This window comes from Coregonus clupeaformis, unplaced genomic scaffold, assembly GCF_020615455.1.
Source record: "Coregonus clupeaformis isolate EN_2021a unplaced genomic scaffold, ASM2061545v1 scaf1043, whole genome shotgun sequence".
Lineage (NCBI taxonomy): Eukaryota > Metazoa > Chordata > Actinopteri > Salmoniformes > Salmonidae > Coregonus > Coregonus clupeaformis.
In genome coordinates, this window is record NW_025534497.1 from 127242 (window position 1) to 154590 (window position 27349).

Genomic DNA, 27349 nt, shown 5'->3' on the forward strand with positions numbered 1-27349 from the left:
ACAGTGCCCTGTCATTGATGGAACAGTGCCCAGTCATTGATGGAATAGTGCCCTGTCATTGATGGAACAGTTCCCAGTCATTGATGGAACATTGCCACGTCATTGATGGAACATTGCCCTGTCATTGATGGATCAGACGCCAGTCATTGATGGAACATTGCCCAGTCATTGATGGAACAGTGCCCAGTCATTGATGGATCAGACGCCAGTCATTGATGGAACATTGCCCAGTCATTGATGGAACAGTGCCCTGTCATTGATGGATCAGACGCCAGTCATTGATGGAACAGTGCCCTGTCATTGATGGAACAGTGCCCTGTCATTGATGGAACAGTGCCCTGTCATTGATGGAACATTGTCCTGTCATTGATGGAACATTGCCCTGTCATTGATGGATCAGACGCCTGTCATTGATGGATCAGACGCCAGTCATTGATGGAACAGTGCCCTGTCATTGATGGAACAGTGCCCTGTCATTGATGGAACAGTGCCCTGTCATTGATGGAACAGTGCCCAGTCATTGATGGAACAGTGCCCTGTCATTGATGGAACAGTGCCCTGTCATTGATGGAACAGTGCCCTGTCATTGATGGATCAGAGCCCTGTCATTGATGGAACATTGCCCAGTCATTGATGGAACATTGTCCAGTCATTGATGGATCAGACGCCTGTCATTGATGGATCAGACGCCTGTCATTGATGGATCAGACGCCAGTCATTGATGGAACATTGCCCTGTCATTGATGGAACAGTGCCCTGTCATTGATGGATCAGACGCCTGTCATTGATGGAACATTGCCCTGTCATTGATGGATCAGACGCCAGTCATTGATGGAATAGTGCCCAGTCATTGATGGAACAGTGCCCTGTCATTGATGGAACATTGCCCTGTCATTGATGGATCAGACGCCAGTCATTGATGGAACATTGCCCTGTCATTGATGGATCAGACGCCAGTCATTGATGGAATAGTGCCCAGTCATTGATGGAACAGTGCCCAGTCATTGATGGAACATTGCCCTGTCATTGATGGATCAGGCGCCTGTCATTGATGGAACAGTGCCCTGTCATTGATGGATCAGTGCGCCAGTCATTGATGGAACAGTGCCCAGTCATTGATGGAACAGTGCCTGTCATTGATGGAACATTGCCCTGTCATTGATGGATCAGCGCTAGTCATTGATGGAACATTGCCCTGTCATTGATGGATCAGACGCCAGTCATTGATGGAACAGTGCCCTGTCATTGATGGAACAGTGCCCAGTCATTGATGGAACAGTGCCCTGTCATTGATGGAACAGTGCCCTGTCATTGATGGAACAGTGTCCTGTCATTGATGGAACATTGCCCAGTCATTGATGGATCAGACGCCAGTCATTGATGGAACAGTGCCCTGTCATTGATGGAACAGTGCCCTGTCATTGATGGAACAGTGCCCAGTCATTGATGGAACAGTGCCCTGTCATTGATGGAACATTGCCCTGTCATTGATGGAACATTGCCCAGTCATTGATGGATCAGGCGCCAGACATTGATGGAACAGTGCCCTGTCATTGATGGATCAGATGCCCAGTCATTGATGGATCAGTGCCCTGTCATTGATGGAACAGTGCCCTGTCATTGATGGATCAGACGCCAGTCATTGATGGAACATTGTCCTGTCATTGATGGATCAGTGCCCTGTCATTGATGGAACATTGCCCAGTCATTGATGGATCAGACGCCAGTCATTGATGGAACATTGCCCTGTCATTGATGGATCAGTGCCCTGTCATTGATGGATCAGACGCCAGTCATTGATGGAACATTGTCCTGTCATTGATGGATCAGTGCCCTGTCATTGATGGAACATTGCCCAGTCATTGATGGATCAGACGCCAGTCATTGATGGAACATTGTCCTGTCATTGATGGATCAGTGCCCTGTCATTGATGGAACATTGCCCAGTCATTGATGGATCAGATGCCAGTCATTGATGGAACAGTGCCCTGTCATTGATGGATCAGTGCCCTGTCATTGATGGATCAGACGCCAGTCATTGATGGAACATTGCCCTGTCATTGATGGATCAGTGCCCTGTCATTGATGGAACATTGCCCAGTCATTGATGGATCAGACGCCAGTCATTGATGGAACATTGCCCAGTCATTGATGGAACATTGCCCTGTCATTGATGGATCAGACGCCAGTCATTGATGGAACATTGCCCTGTCATTGATGGATCAGACGCCAGTCATTGATGGAACATTGCCCTGTCATTGATGGATCAGACGCCAGTCATTGATGGAACATTGCCCTGTCATTGATGGATCAGTGCCCTGTCAATGATGGAACATTGCCCTGTCATTGATGGAACAGTGTCCTGTCATTGATGGAACATTGCCCTGTCATTGATGGATCAGATGCCAGACATTGATGGAACAGTGCCCTGTCATTGATGGATCAGACGCCCTATCATTGATGGAACAGTGCCCTGTCATTGATGGATCAGTGCCCTGTCATTGATGGAACAGTGCCCAGTCATTGATGGAACAGTGCCCTGTCATTGATGGATCAGACGCCAGTCATTGATGGAACATTGCCCTGTCATTGATGGATCAGACGCCAGTCATTGATGGAACATTGCCCTGTCATTGATGGATCAGATGCCAGTCATTGATGGAACATTGCCCTGTCATTGATGGAACATTGCCCTGTCATTGATGGAACAGTGTCCTGTCATTGATGGAACATTGCCCTGTCATTGATGGATCAGATGCCAGACATTGATGGAACAGTGCCCTGTCATTGATGGATCAGACGCCCAATCATTGATGGATCAGTGCCCTGTCATTGATGGAACAGTGCCCTGTCATTGATGGAACATTGCCCTGTCATTGATGGATCAGACGCCAGTCATTGATGGAACAGTGCCCTGTCATTGATGGATCAGTGCCCTGTCATTGATGGAACATTGCCCAGTCATTGATGGAACATTGCCCTGTCATTGATGGATCAGTGCCCTGTCATTGATGGAACAGTGCCCTGTCATTGATGGATCAGACGCCAGTCATTGATGGAACAGTGCCCTGTCATTGATGGATCAGTGCCCTGTCATTGATGGAACATTGCCCTGTCATTGATGGAACAGTGCCCTGTCATTGATGGAACAGTGCCCTGTCATTGATGGAACAGTGCCCTGTCATTGATGGATCAGACGCCAGACATTGATGGATCAGTGCCCTGTCATTGATGGATCAGACTCCCAATCATTGATGGATCAGACGCCAGACATTGATGGAACATTGCCCTGTCATTGATGGATCAGACGCCAGTCATTGATGGAACATTGTCCTGTCATTGATGGATCAGACGCCAGTCATTGATGGAACATTGTCCTGTCATTGATGGATCAGTGCCCTGTCATTGATGGAACATTGCCCAGTCATTGATGGATCAGACGCCAGTCATTGATGGAACATTGCCCTGTCATTGATGGATCAGTGCTCTGTCATTGATGGATCAGACGCCAGTCATTGATGGAACATTGTCCTGTCATTGATGGATCAGTGCCCTGTCATTGATGGAACATTGCCCAGTCATTGATGGATCAGACGCCAGTCATTGATGGAACATTGTCCTGTCATTGATGGATCAGTGCCCTGTCATTGATGGAACATTGCCCAGTCATTGATGGATCAGATGCCAGTCATTGATGGAACAGTGCCCTGTCATTGATGGATCAGTGCCCTGTCATTGATGGATCAGTGCGCCAGTCATTGATGGAACATTGCCTGTCATTGATGGAACATTGCCCTGTCATTGATGGATCAGTGCGCCAGTCATTGATGGAACATTGTCCTGTCATTGATGGAACATTGCCCTGTCATTGATGGATCAGACGCCAGTCATTGATGGAACATTGTCCTGTCATTGATGGAACATTGCCCTGTCATTGATGGATCAGACGCCAGTCATTGATGGAACATTGTCCTGTCATTGATGGAACAGTGCCCTGTCATTGATGGAACATTGCCCAGTCATTGATGGATCAGACGCCAGTCATTGATGGAACATTGCCCTGTCATTGATGGATCAGTGCCCTGTCATTGATGGAACATTGCCCAGTCATTGATGGATCAGACGCCAGTCATTGATGGAACATTGCCCAGTCATTGATGGAACATTGCCCTGTCATTGATGGATCAGACGCCAGTCATTGATGGAACATTGCCCTGTCATTGATGGATCAGACGCCAGTCATTGATGGAACATTGCCCTGTCATTGATGGATCAGACGCCAGTCATTGATGGAACATTGCCCTGTCATTGATGGATCAGTGCCCTGTCAATGATGGAACATTGCCCTGTCATTGATGGAACAGTGTCCTGTCATTGATGGAACATTGCCCTGTCATTGATGGATCAGATGCCAGACATTGATGGAACAGTGCCCTGTCATTGATGGATCAGACGCCCAGTCATTGATGGATCAGTGCCCTGTCATTGATGGAACAGTGCCCAGTCATTGATGGAACAGTGCCCTGTCATTGATGGAACAGTGCCCTGTCATTGATGGATCAGTGCCCTGTCATTGATGGAACAGTGCCCAGTCATTGATGGAACAGTGCCCTGTCATTGATGGATCAGACGCCAGTCATTGATGGAACATTGCCCTGTCATTGATGGATCAGACGCCAGTCATTGATGGAACATTGCCCTGTCATTGATGGATCAGATGCCAGTCATTGATGGAACATTGCCCTGTCATTGATGGAACATTGCCCTGTCATTGATGGAACAGTGTCCTGTCATTGATGGAACATTGCCCTGTCATTGATGGATCAGATGCCAGACATTGATGGAACAGTGCCCTGTCATTGATGGATCAGACGCCCAATCATTGATGGATCAGTGCCCTGTCATTGATGGAACAGTGCCCTGTCATTGATGGAACATTGCCCTGTCATTGATGGATCAGACGCCAGTCATTGATGGAACAGTGCCCTGTCATTGATGGATCAGTGCCCTGTCATTGATGGAACATTGCCCAGTCATTGATGGAACATTGCCCTGTCATTGATGGATCAGTGCCCTGTCATTGATGGAACAGTGCCCTGTCATTGATGGATCAGGCGCCAGTCATTGATGGAACAGTGCCCTGTCATTGATGGATCAGTGCCCTGTCATTGATGGAACATTGCCCTGTCATTGATGGAACAGTGCCCTGTCATTGATGGAACAGACGCCCAATCATTGATGGATCAGTGCCCTGTCATTGATGGAACAGTGCCCTGTCATTGATGGATCAGACGCCAGTCATTGATGGAACATTGTCCTGTCATTGATGGATCAGTGCCCTGTCATTGATGGAACATTGCCCAGTCATTGATGGATCAGACGCCAGTCATTGATGGAACATTGCCCTGTCATTGATGGATCAGTGCTCTGTCATTGATGGATCAGACGCCAGTCATTGATGGAACATTGTCCTGTCATTGATGGATCAGTGCCCTGTCATTGATGGAACATTGCCCAGTCATTGATGGATCAGACGCCAGTCATTGATGGAACATTGCCCTGTCATTGATGGATCAGTGCCCTGTCATTGATGGAACATTGCCCAGTCATTGATGGATCAGATGCCAGTCATTGATGGAACAGTGCCCTGTCATTGATGGATCAGTGCCCTGTCATTGATGGATCAGACGCCAGTCATTGATGGAACATTGTCCTGTCATTGATGGAACATTGCCCTGTCATTGATGGATCAGACGCCAGTCATTGATGGAACATTGTCCTGTCATTGATGGAACATTGCCCTGTCATTGATGGATCAGACGCCAGTCATTGATGGAACATTGTCCTGTCATTGATGGAACATTGCCCTGTCATTGATGGATCAGACGCCAGTCATTGATGGAACATTGTCCTGTCATTGATGGATCAGTGCCCTGTCATTGATGGAACATTGCCCAGTCATTGATGGATCAGACGCCAGTCATTGATGGAACATTGCCCTGTCATTGATGGATCAGTGCCCTGTCATTGATGGAACATTGCCCAGTCATTGATGGATCAGACGCCAGTCATTGATGGAACATTGCCCAGTCATTGATGGAACATTGCCCTGTCATTGATGGATCAGACGCCAGTCATTGATGGAACATTGCCCTGTCATTGATGGATCAGACGCCAGTCATTGATGGAACATTGCCCTGTCATTGATGGATCAGACGCCAGTCATTGATGGAACATTGCCCTGTCATTGATGGATCAGTGCCCTGTCAATGATGGAACATTGCCCTGTCATTGATGGAACAGTGTCCTGTCATTGATGGAACATTGCCCTGTCATTGATGGATCAGATGCCAGACATTGATGGAACAGTGCCCTGTCATTGATGGATCAGACGCCCAATCATTGATGGATCAGTGCCCTGTCATTGATGGAACAGTGCCCAGTCATTGATGGAACAGTGCCCTGTCATTGATGGAACAGTGCCCTGTCATTGATGGATCAGTGCCCTGTCATTGATGGAACAGTGCCCAGTCATTGATGGAACAGTGCCCTGTCATTGATGGATCAGACGCCAGTCATTGATGGAACATTGCCCTGTCATTGATGGATCAGACGCCAGTCATTGATGGAACATTGCCCTGTCATTGATGGATCAGATGCCAGTCATTGATGGAACATTGCCCTGTCATTGATGGAACATTGCCCTGTCATTGATGGAACAGTGTCCTGTCATTGATGGAACATTGCCCTGTCATTGATGGATCAGATGCCAGACATTGATGGAACAGTGCCCTGTCATTGATGGATCAGACGCCCAATCATTGATGGATCAGTGCCCTGTCATTGATGGAACAGTGCCCTGTCATTGATGGAACATTGCCCTGTCATTGATGGATCAGACGCCAGTCATTGATGGAACAGTGCCCTGTCATTGATGGATCAGTGCCCTGTCATTGATGGAACATTGCCCAGTCATTGATGGAACATTGCCCTGTCATTGATGGATCAGTGCCCTGTCATTGATGGAACAGTGCCCTGTCATTGATGGATCAGACGCCAGTCATTGATGGAACATTGCCCTGTCATTGATGGATCAGTGCCCTGTCATTGATGGAACATTGCCCTGTCATTGATGGAACAGTGCCCTGTCATTGATGGAACAGTGCCCTGTCATTGATGGATCAGACGCCAGACATTGATGGATCAGTGCCCTGTCATTGATGGATCAGACTCCCAATCATTGATGGATCAGGCGCCAGACATTGATGGAACATTGCCCTGTCATTGATGGATCAGACGCCAGTCATTGATGGAACATTGTCCTGTCATTGATGGAACAGTGCCCTGTCATTGATGGAACATTGCCCAGTCATTGATGGATCAGACGCCAGTCATTGATGGATCAGTGCCCTGTCATTGATGGAACATTGCCCTGTCATTGATGGATCAGACGCCAGTCATTGATGGAACATTGCCCTGTCATTGATGGATCAGACGCCAGTCATTGATGGAACATTGCCCTGTCATTGATGGATCAGACGCCAGTCATTGATGGAACATTGCCCTGTCATTGATGGAACAGTGCCCTGTCATTGATGGAACATTGCCCTGTCATTGATGGATCAGACGCCTGTCATTGATGGAACATTGCCCTGTCATTGATGGATCAGATGCCCAGTCATTGATGGAACAGTGCCCAGTCATTGATGGAACAGTGCCCTGTCATTGATGGATCAGTGCCCTGTCATTGATGGATCAGTGCCCTGTCATTGATGGATCAGTGCCCTGTCATTGATGGAACATTGCCCTGTCATTGATGGATCAGTGCCTGTCATTGATGGAACAGTGCCCTGTCATTGATGGATCAGTGCCCTGTCATTGATGGAACAGTGCCCTGTCATTGATGGATCAGACGCCCAATCATTGATGGATCAGACGCCTGTCATTGATGGAACAGTGCCCTGTCATTGATGGAACAGTGCCCAGTCATTGATGGATCAGTGCCCAGTCATTGATGGAACAGTGCCCTGTCATTGATGGAACAGTGCCCTGTCATTGATGGAACAGTGCCCAGTCATTGATGGAACAGTGCCCAGTCATTGATGGAACAGTGCCCTGTCATTGATGGAACATTGCCCTGTCATTGATGGAACAGTGCCCTGTCATTGATGGAACAGTGCCCAGTCATTGATGGATCAGTGCCCAGTCATTGATGGAACAGTGCCCTGTCATTGATGGATCATTGCCCTGTCATTGATGGAACATTGCCCAGTCATTGATGGATCAGACGCCAGACATTGATGGAACAGTGCCCTGTCATTGATGGAACATTGCCCAGTCATTGATGGATCAGACGCCAGTCATTGATGGAACAGTGCCCTGTCATTGATGGATCAGACGCCCAATCATTGATGGATCAGACGCCAGTCATTGATGGAACAGTGCCCTGTCATTGATGGAACAGTGCCCTGTCATTGATGGAACATTGCCCATGTCATTGATGGATCAGACGCCAGTCATTGATGGAACAGTGCCCTGTCATTGATGGATCAGACGCCCAGTCATTGATGGATCAGGCGCCAGTCATTGATGGAACATTGTCCTGTCATTGATGGATCAGTGCCCTGTCATTGATGGAACATTGCCCAGTCATTGATGGAACATTGCCCAGTCATTGATGGAACATTGCCCTGTCATTGATGGATCAGTGCCCTGTCATTGATGGAACATTGCCCTGTCATTGATGGAACATTGCCCTGTCATTGATGGAACAGTGCCCTGTCATTGATGGAACATTGCCCAGTCATTGATGGATCAGACGCCAGACATTGATGGAACAGTGCCCTGTCATTGATGGAACAGTGCCCAGTCATTGATGGAATAGTGCCCTGTCATTGATGGAACAGTTCCCAGTCATTGATGGAACATTGCCACGTCATTGATGGAACATTGCCCTGTCATTGATGGATCAGACGCCAGTCATTGATGGAACATTGCCCAGTCATTGATGGAACAGTGCCCAGTCATTGATGGATCAGACGCCAGTCATTGATGGAACATTGCCCAGTCATTGATGGAACAGTGCCCTGTCATTGATGGATCAGACGCCAGTCATTGATGGAACAGTGCCCTGTCATTGATGGAACAGTGCCCTGTCATTGATGGAACAGTGCCCTGTCATTGATGGAACATTGTCCTGTCATTGATGGAACATTGCCCTGTCATTGATGGATCAGACGCCTGTCATTGATGGATCAGACGCCAGTCATTGATGGAACAGTGCCCTGTCATTGATGGAACAGTGCCCTGTCATTGATGGAACAGTGCCCTGTCATTGATGGAACATTTCCCAATCATTGATGGAACAGTGCCCAGTCATTGATTGAACAGTGCCCAATCATTGATTGAACAGTGCCCTGTCATTGATGGATCAGAGCCCTGTCATTGATGGAACATTGCCCAGTCATTGATGGAACATTGTCCAGTCATTGATGGATCAGACGCCTGTCATTGATGGATCAGACGCCAGTCATTGATGGAACATTGCCCTGTCATTGATGGAACAGTGCCCTGTCATTGATGGATCAGACGCCTGTCATTGATGGAACATTGCCCTGTCATTGATGGATCAGACGCCAGTCATTGATGGAATAGTGCCCAGTCATTGATGGAACAGTGCCCTGTCATTGATGGAACAGTGCCCTGTCATTGATGGATCAGCGCCCAATCATTGATGGATCAGACGCCAGTCATTGATGGAACAGTGCCCTGTCATTGATGGAACAGTGCCCAGTCATTGATGGATCAGTGCCCAGTCATTGATGGAACAGTGCCCTGTCATTGATGGAACAGTGCCCTGTCATTGATGGAACAGTGCCCTGTCATTGATGGATCAGTGCCCAGTCATTGATGGAACAGTGCCCTGTCATTGATGGAACAGTGCCCTGTCATTGATGGAACAGTGCCCAGTCATTGATGGAACAGTGCCCAGTCATTGATGGAACAGTGCCCTGTCATTGATGGAACAGTGCCCTGTCATTGATGGAACAGTGCCCAGTCATTGATGGAACAGTGCCCAGTCATTGATGGAACAGTGCCCTGTCATTGATGGAACATTGCCCTGTCATTGATGGAACAGTGCCCTGTCATTGATGGAACAGTGCCCAGTCATTGATGGATCAGTGCCCAGTCATTGATGGAACAGTGCCCTGTCATTGATGGAACATTGCCCTGTCATTGATGGAACATTGCCCAGTCATTGATGGATCAGACGCCAGACATTGATGGAACAGTGCCCTGTCATTGATGGAACATTGCCCAATCATTGATGGATCAGACGCCAGTCATTGATGGAACAGTGCCCTGTCATTGATGGATCAGACGCCCAATCATTGATGGATCAGTGCGCCAGTCATTGATGGAACAGTGTCCTGTCATTGATGGAACATTGCCCAGTCATTGATGGATCAGACGCCTGTCATTGATGGAACATTGCCCTGTCATTGATGGATCAGACGCCAGTCATTGATGGAATAGTGCCCAGTCATTGATGGAACAGTGTCCTGTCATTGATGGAACATTGCCCAGTCATTGATGGATCAGACGCTAGTCATTGATGGAACATTGCCCTGTCATTGATGGATCAGACGCCAGTCATTGATGGAACAGTGCCTTGTCATTGATGGAACAGTGCCCAGTCATTGATGGAACAGTGCCCTGTCATTGATGGAACAGTGCCCTGTCATTGATGGAACAGTGTCCTGTCATTGATGGAACATTGCCCAATCATTGATGGATCAGACGCCAGACATTGATGGAACAGTGCCCTGTCATTGATGGATCAGACGCCCAATCATTGATGGATCAGTGCCCTGTCATTGATGGAACAGTGCCCAGTCATTGATGGAACAGTGCCCAGTCATTGATGGAACAGTGCCCTGTCATTGATGGAACATTGCCCTGTCATTGATGGAACATTGCCCAATCATTGATGGATCAGACGCCAGACATTGATGGAACAGTGCCCTGTCATTGATGGATCAGACGCCCAATCATTGATGGATCAGTGCCCTGTCATTGATGGAACAGTGCCCTGTCATTGATGGATCAGACGCCAGTCATTGATGGAACATTGTCCTGTCATTGATGGATCAGTGCCCTGTCATTGATGGAACATTGCCCAGTCATTGATGGATCAGACGCCAGTCATTGATGGAACATTGCCCTGTCATTGATGGATCAGTGCTCTGTCATTGATGGATCAGACGCCAGTCATTGATGGAACATTGTCCTGTCATTGATGGATCAGTGCCCTGTCATTGATGGAACATTGCCCAGTCATTGATGGATCAGACGCCAGTCATTGATGGAACATTGTCCTGTCATTGATGGATCAGTGCCCTGTCATTGATGGAACATTGCCCAGTCATTGATGGATCAGATGCCAGTCATTGATGGAACAGTGCCCTGTCATTGATGGATCAGTGCCCTGTCATTGATGGATCAGACGCCAGTCATTGATGGAACATTGTCCTGTCATTGATGGAACATTGCCCTGTCATTGATGGATCAGACGCCAGTCATTGATGGAACATTGTCCTGTCATTGATGGAACATTGCCCTGTCATTGATGGATCAGACGCCAGTCATTGATGGAACATTGTCCTGTCATTGATGGAACATTGCCCTGTCATTGATGGATCAGACGCCAGTCATTGATGGAACATTGTCCTGTCATTGATGGATCAGTGCCCTGTCATTGATGGAACATTGCCCAGTCATTGATGGATCAGACGCCAGTCATTGATGGAACATTGCCCTGTCATTGATGGATCAGTGCCCTGTCATTGATGGAACATTGCCCAGTCATTGATGGATCAGACGCCAGTCATTGATGGAACATTGCCCAGTCATTGATGGAACATTGCCCTGTCATTGATGGATCAGACGCCAGTCATTGATGGAACATTGCCCTGTCATTGATGGATCAGACGCCAGTCATTGATGGAACATTGCCCTGTCATTGATGGATCAGACGCCAGTCATTGATGGAACATTGCCCTGTCATTGATGGATCAGTGCCCTGTCAATGATGGAACATTGCCCTGTCATTGATGGAACAGTGTCCTGTCATTGATGGAACATTGCCCTGTCATTGATGGATCAGATGCCAGACATTGATGGAACAGTGCCCTGTCATTGATGGATCAGACGCCCAATCATTGATGGATCAGTGCCCTGTCATTGATGGAACAGTGCCCTGTCATTGATGGATCAGTGCCCTGTCATTGATGGAACAGTGCCCTGTCATTGATGGATCAGTGCCCTGTCATTGATGGAACAGTGCCCAGTCATTGATGGAACAGTGCCCTGTCATTGATGGATCAGACGCCAGTCATTGATGGAACATTGCCCTGTCATTGATGGATCAGACGCCAGTCATTGATGGAACATTGCCCTGTCATTGATGGATCAGATGCCAGTCATTGATGGAACATTGCCCTGTCATTGATGGAACATTGCCCTGTCATTGATGGAACAGTGTCCTGTCATTGATGGAACATTGCCCTGTCATTGATGGATCAGATGCCAGACATTGATGGAAAAGTGCCCTGTCATTGATGGATCAGACGCCCAATCATTGATGGATCAGTGCCCTGTCATTGATGGAACAGTGCCCTGTCATTGATGGAACATTGCCCTGTCATTGATGGATCAGACGCCAGTCATTGATGGAACAGTGCCCTGTCATTGATGGAACATTGCCCTGTCATTGATGGAACATTGCCCAGTCATTGATGGAACATTGCCCTGTCATTGATGGATCAGTGCCCTGTCATTGATGGAACAGTGCCCTGTCATTGATGGATCAGACGCCAGTCATTGATGGAACAGTGCCCTGTCATTGATGGATCAGTGCCCTGTCATTGATGGAACATTGCCCTGTCATTGATGGAACAGTGCCCTGTCATTGATGGAACAGTGCCCTGTCATTGATGGAACAGTGCCCTGTCATTGATGGATCAGACGCCAGACATTGATGGATCAGTGCCCTGTCATTGATGGATCAGACTCCCAATCATTGATGGATCAGACGCCAGACATTGATGGAACATTGCCCTGTCATTGATGGATCAGACGCCAGTCATTGATGGAACATTGTCCTGTCATTGATGGATCAGTGCCCTGTCATTGATGGAACATTGCCCAGTCATTGATGGATCAGACGCCAGTCATTGATGGATCAGTGCCCTGTCATTGATGGAACAGTGCCCTGTCATTGATGGATCAGTGCCCTGTCATTGATGGAACAGTGCCCTGTCATTGATGGATCAGACGCCAGTCATTGATGGAACATTGCCCTGTCATTGATGGATCAGACGCCAGTCATTGATGGAACAGTGCCCTGTCATTGATGGAACAGTGCCCTGTCATTGATGGAACAGTGCCCTGTCATTGATGGATCAGACGCCTGTCATTGATGGAACAGTGCCCTGTCATTGATGGATCAGATGCCCAATCATTGATGGAACAGTGCCCAGTCATTGATGGAACAGTGCCCTGTCATTGATGGATCAGTGCCCTGTCATTGATGGATCAGTGCCCTGTCATTGATGGATCAGTGCCCTGTCATTGATGGAACATTGCCCTGTCATTGATGGATCAGATGCCAGACATTGATGGAACAGTGCCCTGTCATTGATGGATCAGACGCCCAATCATTGATGGATCAGTGCCCTGTCATTGATGGATCAGTGCCCTGTCATTGATGGATCAGACGCCTGTCATTGATGGAACATTGCCCTGTCATTGATGGAACAGTGCCCTGTCATTGATGGAACAGTGCCCAGTCATTGATGGAACAGTGCCCTGTCATTGATGGATCAGTGCCCTGTCATTGATGGAACAGTGCCCTGTCATTGATGGATCAGACGCCCAATCATTGATGGATCAGACGCCAGTCATTGATGGAACAGTGCCCTGTCATTGATGGAACAGTGCCCAGTCATTGATGGATCAGTGCCCAGTCATTGATGGAACAGTGCCCTGTCATTGATGGAACAGTGCCCTGTCATTGATGGAACAGTGCCCAGTCATTGATGGATCAGTGCCCAGTCATTGATGGAACAGTGCCCTGTCATTGATGGAACATTGCCCTGTCATTGATGGAACAGTGCCCTGTCATTGATGGAACAGTGCCCAGTCATTGATGGATCAGTGCCCAGTCATTGATGGAACAGTGCCATGTCATTGATGGAACATTGCCTTGTCATTGATGGAACATTGCCCAATCATTGATGGATCAGACGCCAGACATTGATGGAACAGTGCCCTGTCATTGATGGAACATTGCCCAATCATTGATGGATCAGACGCCAGTCATTGATGGAACAGTGCCCTGTCATTGATGGATCAGACGCCCAATCATTGATGGATCAGACGCCAGTCATTGATGGAACAGTGCCCTGTCATTGATGGAACAGTGCCCTGTCATTGATGGAACATTGCCCAGTCATTGATGGATCAGACGCCTGTCATTGATGGATCAGACGCCTGTCATTGATGGATCAGACGCCAGTCATTGATGGAACAGTGCCCTGTCATTGATGGAACAGTGCCCTGTCATTGATGGATCAGTGCCCAGTCATTGATGGAACATTGCCCTGTCATTGATGGATCAGTGCCCTGTCATTGATGGATCAGACGCCTGTCATTGATGGATCAGACGCCAGTCATTGATGGAACATTGCCCTGTCATTGATGGATCAGTGCCCTGTCATTGATGGATCAGACGCCTGTCATTGATGGATCAGACGCCAGTCATTGATGGAACATTGCCCTGTCATTGATGGAACAGTGCCCTGTCATTGATGGAACAGTGCCCAGGCATTGATGGAACATTGCCCAATCATTGATGGAACAGACGCCTGTCATTGATGGATCAGATGCCAGTCATTGATGGTTAACACTGGCCATTTGCCACCTGTCCATATATATTCAGCCCTATATATCCCTCTACTGGCTCTCTACATGGACATTACCTTCTTGTTGTGGAGCCTCATTCTCCTATTGAAGGATTCTGCCAGCTCTGGGATGGTGGTGATGCGGGTCTCTGGGATGGCTGATTTGACCCTGTTGTTTTCGTCGGAGGACACACGGCGAGCTCGGGGGTGGTTCCTTACCTCTGACCCTTTCTTCTCCAGGGATTTCATGTGGACGGGCGTAGGCGCCATGCCGTCGGCACCTGCTGCATGGAGATGACTCAGCTGCATGACGTTTAGTTGGGACTGAGGAGAGCAGAGAAGGTTTAGGGTTTGCTGCTTATGTCAGAGAGTTGGTTCAAGTCACTTTGCTTCCTGGGTCAGTCATTGTGCACAGGGATAGGGTTAGGGTTAGTTCTTGTACACAGTCAGTTTATACCCATGGTGAATATAGAACACGTGTCAATATTGACATCGACTCTTCGTTCTTTAATACTGTTAATCTAGACCACTGTCTAAAAAAAGACCTCCCATTAAAAAGACCTCCCATTGCATTTCACAATGGATTCATGTTCATTAATATTGATTTCCCATCAACCAGTTGATTACCTCAGGGTGTTGACAACATGTGTGAGTAAGGTACAGTTAGGAATATATCTACTGTTCCCTGAAGGAGGGAACGCATTATAACTATGGCAACGACCAACCCTATTCACCTGAAGAAAACTAAAATCATGCCCAACAGGCCAATGGATGCTGAGCCCGCCTTCAGAAGCCCCGCCTTCCTGGCTACAATACAGGTAAACAGAACGTGCTGCAACTTGTCTATGCACACTGACTGCCCAAGCCATAGACCCCACGGTTCCAAGAACAATACTTACCTTGCGAGCATGAAATGTCAGAACTCGTACAAGGAACTGCATGTCCAAAACAACAAAACACCTGAGGTGACTTGGTAAAGCGCACACGTGCACTGCATAGCATCGACCAGAGCTATGAACCACGGCAGCCCGAGGCGCAAACCCACAGGGAAACTGTGGTAACCCTGATAAATGCGCACTCTGAGTGCTGCCGCACATTAAGGCAGCCAAAGGCTTAACCCCACAGGGAAACTGTGGTAACCCAGACAAAACGCTTCCTAACATCGACCGTGGCGGCCGAAGTCCATTGACCCTATCCGTTCCAAAAAGGCTCAGAAACCAAAGGAGTCTGGGATGCCAGAACTCACACAAGGAACCGCAAGTCCAAAACAACCGGGCACCTGCTGTGACTTGATAATGCGCTTCATCAATAAACCACGGCAGCCCAAGGCTCAAACCCACAGGGAACTGTGGCAACCCGGATAAATGCGCAACACCCACTCCCCAACACCCACTCCCCAACACCCACTCCCAGATCCAGCCATAAGAACACTATGAGCCACACTGGGAGCAGTTACATCCAAGCGATAAAACCTCACCAAGGCATGTGGGGAACCCAACTCGCTGCAGCCCAGATATCACCAATCGTCATTTCCCTGAATAATGCCCAATAAGCCGCCACACCCCTAGTGGAGTGAACACGCACACCGCTAGGCAACCCTTGTCCTTTGCTGTCATATGCCAGGGAGATAGCCTCCACAATCCAATGAGAAAGATGCTGCTTACCCCTACCCCGAGCTGGATTAGTGAAACAGACAAAAAGCTGGTCACAAACGTGGATATCGTTGGTCCTATCCATATACATGCGTGGATATCGTTGGTCCTATCCATATACATGCGTGGATATCGTTGGTCCTATCCATATTCATGCGTGGATATCGTTGGTCCTATCCATATACATCGTAAAGCGCGCACCAGACACAGGCCACTGGAAGCAAACAGAGGAGGTGAAAAAGGGAATAGCTTGAAAGCCATCAAACCCACAGATCCCATATCTTCAGTGGATGCGCCTGGGACAATATATCCCGACCACATGGAACCCCCCAATGGTCCCCGCCCAACGGGCAGATGATCTCCGTGAACCAGGGTTGTCTGTGCCAATAGGGATACACCAAAATCAACAACAGACCCTCCTGCGTGGCAGTGTGGCACTCCACATGTTCCCTGGACTCCGCTATGACCAGCCAATCGTCCAGATAGGCCAATACTCTGATCACCAGGCACCGCACCGGTGCCAATGTTGCCTCCATCACCATAGAAAAGGAGTGGGCAATAGGGAGATGGGGAGGAAGTATAGGACGTGAAAATATGTATCCTTCAGATCTATGGATGTGAACCAATCGCTGGGACACACCGACTGCAATAGCTGGCGACATGTGAGCATTTTGAAATTGCAAACTTGAGGATGGGATGCAACATTCCATCGCTCTTGGGAACTAAGAAGTACCGGCTGAACCAACTGCTCTGTACTTCTGACACAGGGACCACCTGAACAACCTGCTTTTGAAGGAGAGAGGAAATCTCTCAAGACAGGCGCTAGGACCTTGGGGACCACTGACGTAATGACGCCATGAAAACTGATCATGCCCACCACTGGACGGAGCTTGCTGCCAGTATTCCTACATTATGTCCTGAAGGGGCAGAGCGCCACCCTGAGGACTGGGACCACCACTGTGTGTCTGAAGGGGAGGAAGGAACTGTGCGTTCTGATACCCGGCCAACCAGTAACCGGGTTCGGGGACCTCGGCAACCAGTAACCGGGTTCGGGGACCTCGGCAACCAGTAACCGGGTTCGGGGACCTCGGCAACCAGTAACCGGGTTCGGGGACCTCGGCAACCAGTAACCGGGTTCGGGGACCTCTGCAACCAGTAACTTGCCCACATTGACCGAGCCACTTGGGAGCATGGTTGCCACAGTAAATGTTTGGGCCCCTGAGCCAAACAACCTTGTTGGCGAAACAGGCTCATCCAAATACATCCGTCTGTCGCTCTCAGGAATCACGAGAACCGGCGCAGTTAATTCAGAAGCACAGTGCTAGGATTAGCCCCCTTGTTAGCGTCATGAAAACGGTATTCACCGAATCCAAAGCCGGGGCTTCAGGCTGTGTCACGTTGGTTGAATGTCGGGACGGACCAAGGCGCAGCGTGATATACGTACATGTTTATTAACTGATAAACACAACGACAAAACAATAAACCAACGATACGTGACGTCCTAAGGTAACACACAACAAACCTCACACGGAACAAGATCCCACAACCCACTAGTGCCAATAGGCTGCCTAAGTATGGTCCCCAATCAGAGACAACGAGCGACAGCTGCCTCTGATTGGGAACCACACCGGCCAACATAGATCTACACATAATAGATCGACAAACATAGAAAACACACAACAAAGAATATACACACCCTGACTCAACATTTAAGCGTCCCCTGAGTCAGGGCGTGATAGGCTGCTCCAGACTGATGAAAGCCCTCCAGAGCCAATCAAAGGCCCGGAATCCGGACTCTGAACACTGCCAGAAAAACTCGGCTGGGATGACACCCCTATCAACTCCGACCACCAATGTTCCTCACAATGTCAGCCTGACTCCCAATGGAAGTTGAACACAGCCGGAGACAATGGTCACACGAGCTGGTCCAAACCAAGGCCTGCTGAGCGTGTTTCCACCCCTGGCAACAGGACAGCACCTTCGGGTCGGAGGTTCAAACTCAACTGGTTAGCCTTTCTGAACTTACTCTTACCACTGGCAAGACAAGCAGAGCAAAAAGTAGTTCGCTGCTTGACACGTTCTTCCTTTAGGCGAGCTGAAGATCGAAGAATTTAGGAAATGGATGTGAGCCGATATTATAGCCAGGAAGGTGTGGCTTTCGAGGGCGGGTTCGGCATCCATTGGCCCGTTGGCAGTGCTTTCAGTTTGCTTCAGGTGAATAGGATTGGTCGTTGATTCCCAACAGTATGTTATACCGAGTGACCAACTGAAAGGGAACTGACCAGTTGATTACCTCAGGGTATTGACAATTGGTGTGAGTAACTGACCACAATATCAATATCAATATCAATACTTTACAATATAAATATCAATACAATATCAATATCAATACTTTACAATATAAATATCAATACAATATCAATATCAATACAATATCAATAAAACCATGTGTTAGATGTTGATCCATATAAGAGAGTAATTTGGTCAACAGGAGGTTTAGGGTCATTATCATCATAGCTGCTTTGACTTTGTCCACAAATCTCTGATGGCAAACGTGCTTTATTGCCAGAAGTGTTACATTTTACATTTTCTGTCATTTATCAGACACTCTTATCCAGAGCGACTTACAGTAGTGATTGCATACATTTTTCGTAGTTTTTCATACTGGTCCCACATGGGATTCAAACCCACAATCATGGCATCCTTCTCTCTGTCTGTCTGTGAGTCTTTCTCTCTTGATGCAGTACCCCTCTCCTTCTCTCTCTCTGTCACTGGGCAGCTCACGGCTATGCTTCCCTTTGTAGTCTGTAATAGTTTTCAAGCCCTGCCACATCCGACGAGCGTCAGAGCCGGTGTAGTATGATTCAATCTTAGTCCTGTATTGACTCTTTGCCTGTTTGATGGTTCGTCGGAGGGCATAGCGGGATTTCTTATAAGCGTCCGGGTTAGAGTCCCGCTCCTTGAAATCGGCAGCTCTACCGTTTAGCTCAGTGCGGATGTTTCCTGTAATTCATGGCTTCTGGTTGGGGTATGTACGTACGGTCACTGTGGGGACGACGTCATCGATGCACTTATTGATGAAGCCAGTGACTGATGTGGTGTACTCCTCAATGCTATCTGAAGAATCCCGGAACATATTCCAGTCTGTGCTGGCAAAACAGTCCTGTAGCTTAGCATCTGCATCATCTGACCACTTTTTTATTAACCGAGTTACTGGTGCTTCCTGCTTTAGTTTTTGCTTATAAGCAGGAATCAGGAGGATAGAGTTATGGTCAGATTTGTCAAATGGAGGGCGAGGGAGAGCTTTGTATGCGTCTCTGTGTGTGGAGTAAAGGCGGTCTAGAGTTTTTTTCCCTCTGGTTGCACATTTAACATGCTGGTAGAAATTAGGTAGAAATTAGCTACTGTTGTATCAATATGTTTTGACCATGACAGTCTACAATCCAGGGTTACTCCAAGCAGTTTAGTCTCCTCAACTTGCTCAATTTCCACATTATTTATTACAAGATGTAGTTAAGGTTTAGGGTTTAGTGAATGATTTGACCCAAATACAATGCTTTTAGTTTTGGAAATATTCAGGACTAACTTATTCCTTGCCACCCATTCTGAAACTAACTGCAGCTCTTTGTTAAGTGTTGGTGTCATTTCAGTCGCTGTGGTAGCTGACGTGTATAGTGTTGAGTCATCCGCATACATAAACACACTGGCTTTGAGTCAAAGAACACCATCTGTGTTCTGTTAGACGGGTAACTGTGTATCCACAATATAGCAGGTGGAATAAAGCCTTAACAAATATGTTTTTCCAGCAGCAGACTATGATCGATAATGTCAAAAGCCGCACTGAAGTCTAACAAAACAGCCCCCACAATCTTTTTATCATAAATTTCTCTCAGCCAATCATCAGTCATTTGTGTAAGTGCTGTGCTTGTTGAATGTCCTTCTCTATAAGAATGCTGAATGTTTGTTGTCAATTTGTTTACTGTAAGATAGCATTGTATCTGGTCAAACACAATTTTTTCCAATAGTTTACTAAGGGTTGGTAACAGGCTGATTGGTCGGCTATTTGAGCCAGTAAAGGGGGCTTTACTATTCTTAGGTAGTGGAATTACTTTTGCTTCCCTCCAAGCCTGGGGGCTCACACTTTCTAGTAGGCTTAGATTGAAGATATGGTAAATAGTAGTGGCTATTATATACAATATCGACCGGTATCATCCTCAGTAATTTTCCATCCAAGTTGTCAGACCCTGGTGTCTTGTCATTGTTGATAGACAACAATACTTTTTTCACCTCTTCCACACTCACTTTATGGAATTCAAAATTACAATGCTTGTAGGGGGGTATACAGAACATAGCCCTATTTGGTAAAATACCAAGTCTATATTATGGTAAGAACAGCTCAAATAAGCAAAGAGAAACGACAGTCCATCATTACTTTTAAGACATGAAGGTCGGTCAATATGGAACATTTCAAGAACTTTGAAAGTTTCTTCAAGTGCAGTCGCAAAAACCATCAAGCGCTATGATGAAACTGGCTCTCATGAGGACCGCCACAGGAATGGAAGACCCAGAGTTACCTCTGCTGCAGAGGATAAGTTCATTAGAGTTACCAGCCTCAGAAATTGCAGCCCAAATAAATGCTTCACAGAGTTCAAGTAACAGACACATCTCAATATCAACTGTTCAGAGGAGACTGTGTCAGGCCTTCATGGTCGAATTGCTGCAAAGAAACCACTATTAAAGGCCACCAATAAGAAGAAGAGACTTGCTTGGCCCAAGAAACACGAGCAATGGACATTAGACCAGTGGAAATGTGTCCTTTGGTCTGGAGTCCAAATTTGAGATTTTTGGTTCAATCCTTCTGTCTTTGTGAAACGTGGTGTGGATGAACGGATGATCTCCGCATGTGTATTTCCCACCGTAAAGCATGGAGGAGGAGGTGTTATGGTGTGGGCGTGGCTACCACAGCATTCTGCAGCAATACGCCATCCCATCTGGTTTGGGCTTAGTGGGACTATCATTTGTTTTTCAACAGGACAATGACCCAACACACCTCCAGGCTGTGTAAGGGCTATTTGACCAAGAAGGAGAGTGATGGAGTGCTGCATCAGATGACCTGGCCTCCACAATTACCTGACCTCAACCCAATTGAGATGGTTTGGGATGAGTTGGACCGCAGAGTGAAGGAAAAGCAGCCAACAAGTGCTCAGCACATGTGGGAACTCCTTCAAGACTGTTGGAAAAGCATTCCAGGTGAAGCTGGTTGAGAGAATGCCAAGAGTGTGTAAAGCTGTCATCAAGGCAAAGGGTGGCTACTTTGAATTTTTTTTAATCTAAAACATATTTTTATTTGTTTAACACTTTTTTGGTTACTACATGGTTCCATTGTTTTGATGTCTTCACTATTATTCTACAGAAAATAGTAAAAACAAAGAAAAACCTGGACTGGGTAGGTTTGTTCAAACTTTTGATTGGTACTGTAGGTAGTAACGTTAGCATAGGGTGTATATATGTGTGTGTGTGTGTGTGTGTGTGTGTATGTGTGTGTGTGTGTGTGTGTGTGTGTGTGTGTGTGTGTGTGTGTGTGTGTGTGTGTGTGTGTGTGTGTGTGTGTGTGTGTGTGTGTGTGTGTGTGTATGTGTGTGTGTGTGTGTGTGTGTGTGTGTGTGTGTGTGTGTGTGTGTGTGTGTGTGTGTGTGCGTGTGTGCGTGCGCGTGCGTGCGCGTGTGCGTGTGCGCGTGCGCGTGTGTGTGTGTGTGTGTGGTATCTGTTAGATATTGGGGGCTTCCTGTTATGTGCTTTTGTATGTATGTTATTGCTGTATAAGTGAATTAGCCAGCATGCTCTAGATGTAATGTATGTTATTGCTGTAAAGGTGAGTTAGCTAGCATGCTCTAGATGTAATGTATGTTATTGCTGTATAAGTGAGTTAGCTAGCATGCTCTAGATGTAATGTATGTTATTGCTGTATAAGTGAGTTAGCTAGCATGCTCTAGATGTAATGTATGTTATTGCTGTAAAGGTGAGTTAGCTAGCATGCTCTAGAGGTAATTAGCCCCTGCTAATTATACAGAGTTGTTGTTACAGATTCATACTATCGACAGCCATCAACATCATAGAGCCTTGCACATCTAATGTGCTATCTCATATTCTTTGTCAGAATAAACTACAAATCAACTGGGACCAATGGCTGGCTTTCTTTAATAAACAACACAACACATCTGTTACATATGTGTGCCGTGCATGGGTGATACCGTGGGTGGGTGTTTGTGTGATGTAGAGTTGAAGCAGAGCACTCTGATAAACGTCCATCACCTCTAACACCCTGTAGCAGCATTCTGATGTCAGTCATTCTGTTTGTCACGTGATCTAATTTCCCCCTTCACTTTACACACTGCATAGATCTTAGGACACGTACAACATTATTCCAGTAACCATTTTGTGGAGCACAAACTGACACATATTCAACATGTGGTAGGTACAGTACTTCCCCTAAGCCTGGGGTTATGGTGTATGTCACGGTTTCTGCCGAGGCTGCTCCTTCTCCTTGTTCGGGCAGGCTTCGGCGGTCGTCGTCCCCGGAGTACTAGCTGCCACCGTTCGTTGTTTCTGTGTTCGTTTGGTTTGGTCTGTTTTGTACACCTGTTTCTCATTTTGTCTTGATTATGTGTCCTTTAAGTTCTTGTTGTTTCTGTCTTGTGGTTGTGTGTAGTTGTTCGTTGTCAGCAGGTGATTCATTGTCTAGTTTGTGCTCATTTTCTCTAGTGAGAGTTCCGCACATTTGTGCGTGTTGGTTATTTACGCTTAGTGCGTTATTTTCCTTGTGCCTCCGGCTCTGTTTATAGCCGTTCATTCTGTGGACTCTATTAAATCATTTTGGACTACTTCTGCATCCTGCATCTGATTTCCACACCACCCCTACGCCAGCTCTGACAGTGTATTATAAAGATACAGTGGGGGAAAAAAAGTATTTAGTCAGCCACCAATTGTGCAAGTTCTCCCACTTAAAGAGATGAGAGAGGCCTGTAATTTTCATCATAGGTACACGTCAACTATGACAGACAAATTGAGAAAAAAATTCCTGAAAATCACATTGTAGGATTTTTAATGAATTTATTTGCAAATTATGGTGGAAAATAAATATTTGGTCACCTACAAACAAGCAAGATTTCTGGCTCTCACAGACCTGTAACTTCTTCTTTAAGAGGCTCCTCTGTCCTCCACTCATTACCTGTATTAATGGCACCTGTTTGAACTTGTTATCAGTATAAAAGACACCTGTCCACAACCTCAAACAGTCACACTCCAAACTCCACTATGGCCAAGACCAAAGAGCTGTCAAAGGACACCAGAAACAAAATTGTAGACCTGCACCAGGCTGGGAAGACTGAATCTGCAATAGGTAAGCAGCTTGGTTTGAAGAAATCAACTGTGGGAGCAATTATTAGGAAATGGAAGACATACAAGACCACTGATAATCTCCCTCGATCTGGGGCTCCACGCAAGATCTCACCCCCGTGGGGTCAAAATGATCACAAGAACGGTGAGCAAAAATCCCAGAACCACACGGGGGGACCTAGTGAATGACCTGCAGAGAGCTGGGACCAAAGTAACAAAGCCTACCATCAGTAACACACTACGCCGCCAGGGACTCAAATCCTGCAGTGCCAGACGTGTCCCCCTGCTTAAGCCAGTACATGTCCAGGCCCGTCTGAAGTTTGCTAGAGTGCATTTGGATGATCCAGAAGAGGATTGGGAGAATGTCATATGGTCAGATGAAACCAAAATAGAACGTTTTGGTAAAAACTCAACTTGTCGTGTTTGGAGGACAAAGAATGCTGAGTTGCATCCAAAGAACACCATACCTACTGTGAAGCATGGGGGTGGAAACATCATGCTTTGGGGCTGTTTTTCTGCAAAGGGACCAGGACGACTGGTCCGTGTAAAGGAAAGAATGAATGGGGCCATGTATCGTGAGATTTTGAGTGAAAACCTCCTTCCATCAGCAAGGGCATTGAAGATGAAACGTGGCTGGGTCTTTCAGCATGACAATGATCCCAAACACACCACCTGGGCAACGAAGGAGTGGCTTCGTAAGAAGCATTTCAAGGTCCTGGAATGGCCTAGCCAGTCTCCAGATCTCAACCCCATAGAAAATCTTTGGAGGGAGTTGAAAGTCCGTGTTGCCCAGCGACAGCCCCAAAACATCACTGCTCTAGAGGAGATCTGCATGGAGGAATGGGCCAAAATACCAGCAACAGTGTGTGAAAACCTTGTGAAGACTTACAGAAAACGTTTGACCTGTGTCATTGCCAACAAAGGGTATATAACAAAGTATTGAGAAACTTTTGTTATTGACCAAATACTTATTTTCCACCATAATTTGCAAATAAATTCATTAAAAATCCTACAATGTGATTTTCTGATTTTTCTTTCTAATTTTGTCTGTCATAGTTGACGTGTACCTATGATGAAAATTACAGGCCTCTCTCATCTTTTTAAGTGGGAGAACTTGCACAATTGGTGGCTGACTAAATACTTTTTTCCCCCACTGTAAACTGCACATCCTCTATTGTTCATGATTTTTCAGTCATCGTCCATAGCAGGGGCTTTTATCCAGCCCTCCACACAGTCCCTCTCTCTTAGTCACCCCCAGCCCTCCACACAGTCCCTCTCTCTTAGTCACCCCCAGCCCTCCACACAGTCCCTCAGCCCTCCACACAGTTCCAACCTACAGCCAGCTAGTCACCCCCAGCCCTCCACACAGTTCCAACCTACAGCCAGCTAGTCACCTCCAGCCCTCCCTCCACAGGCAGCCAAACAGTGCCGACCCTCCACACATCTCCAACCCTCCACATAGTGTCCACCCAGGTCCTTACCATACAGGGGAGCGAGGCTCGGCGTTCAGTCTGCGACCGTGCTGGTCTCTTGAAGCTGCGTTTCCTCTCTGTAGTCCTGTTGCCTCCCTCTCCAGCACCGTGGCCCCAGTAGCTGCTCATCCAGTTGGTGAAGTTCCCATCATCATCCTCGTCTTCATTGGAGAAGGCCGGGAGCAGCCTCAGAGCCATGGTGGCAGGCAGCGAGTGGGTGGGGAGCAAAATAAGAAAAGAGAGAGAGGTATCCTTCTCTTAGTTGCTCCTGGTCTGGTCGGACGGTGCTGGGCTCTGGGCTCTGGGCTCTGGGCCGTGTCAGGCTCCTGGTCTGGTCGGACGGTGCTGGGATCTGGGCTCTGGGCTCTGGGCCGTGTCAGGCTCCTGGTCTGGTCGGACGGTGCTGGGATCTGGGCTCTGGGCCGTGTCAGGCTCCTGGTCTGGTCGGACGGTGCCGGGCTCTGGGCTCTGGGCCGTGTCAGGCTCCTGGTTCAGGCTGCTCTCTGCTGTGTTCTTTGTGTTTCCAAGCTGAAAGTCTACTGATCTGGGCTGGGCTGTCTCTCCGTTCAGACTGCTCTGGGCCGTGTGATGTGCTCCCAAACTGCCAGTCTATTGACCACTACACTGATGAGACCTCAGACCTCCCAACACACTGTCCCAGAAACCAGAGGTAAAGTTACTCAACTTCCATCCCTGCAGTCCTCTAACCTTCGTCAGTGTAGTTCGGTATTCTCAGCTAAGACAAAAATAAACCACACAGCTTCACCCCGTGAAACCAGTGAATCCTCTGTATTATTATCTCTGTTTAGCATCGCTGTGGGAGAGTGAGAGGGAGGGAGGAGGGGGGGTTGGGTAGTGCTGCTTTTAATCTTTCCATCACAGACCCAGGCCCTGAGGGGTGGGCAGCCCAGAAACTCCACATTTCCCATACTTTCCACTGGCTGGGCTCATCAAACCAAACCTGTCAATAGTTATGGAGCGCAGGCTACTCTGTCTCCCCTGTGCTGTTGTTGTGCTGGTGGCCTGGGGCGGTGGAATACAGGTCAGTGTGGGAGTGACAGTAGAAGGGCAGAAGGGGGACTTTTGCTAGGGCCTACCCTGGCCCTATCAGATCATCCTTTCTACCAGGCTGCAGTACCAGGCTGCAGTACCAGGCTGCTAGGGCACTGACTCAATACTTGCATAACCCCGGTTCTCTGATAATATTATATATAATAAAGTCCTCTGTAGGAGAGGAGGGGGCCTACCCTGGCCCTATCAGATCATCCTTTCTACCAGGCTGCAGTAAGTAAGTCTGGATAGATACAGGGAGGGGGCTCTCTCGGGACAGAGCAACCAACGCCATGATATCTGTCTGGACAGAGCAACCAACGCCATGATATCTGTCGGGACAGAGCAACCAGCGCCATGATATATCTCGGGACAGAGCAACCAGCGCCATTATTTCGCTCGGGACAGAGCAGCCAGCCACATTATTTTGCTCGGGACAGAGCAGGAATGCACCATGAAATATGTCTCGGGACAGAGCAGCCAGCGACATGAATATCTCTCGGGACAGAGCAGCCAGCGCCATGATATATCTCGGGACAGAGCAGCCAGCGCCATAATATATCTCGGGACAGAGCAGCCAGCGCCATGATATATCTCGGGACAGAGCAGCCAGCGCCATTATTTTGCTCGGGACAGAGCAGCCAGCGCCATGATATCTCTCGGGTCAGATTAACCAGCACCATGATATCTCTCGGGACAGAGCAACCAGCGCCATTATATCTCTCGGGACAGGGCAACCAGTGTACACATGAGGTCAATTCCTCTGTAGGAGAGGGCCCTTCCATGCCTGGTTTAATGAGACATGTCCCAAAAACAG

General features: G+C 47.6%; 1 protein-coding gene across 1 annotated transcript in view; it reads right to left on the minus strand.

The window, feature by feature from the left end:
• Positions 1-26248, minus strand: part of lnp1 (leukemia NUP98 fusion partner 1) — a 48737-nt gene extending 22489 nt beyond the window's left edge. Inside the window, exons 1-2 of the mRNA XM_041869903.1 lie at positions 25492-26248; positions 15042-15287 (exon numbers count right to left, since the gene is read on the minus strand). Coding sequence (XP_041725837.1) covers positions 15042-15287; positions 25492-25680 — 435 coding nt within the window. The 5' untranslated portion in view covers positions 25681-26248. The remainder of the gene's footprint in view (positions 1-15041; positions 15288-25491) is intronic.
• Between the last annotated feature and the right edge of the window lie 1101 nt (positions 26249-27349).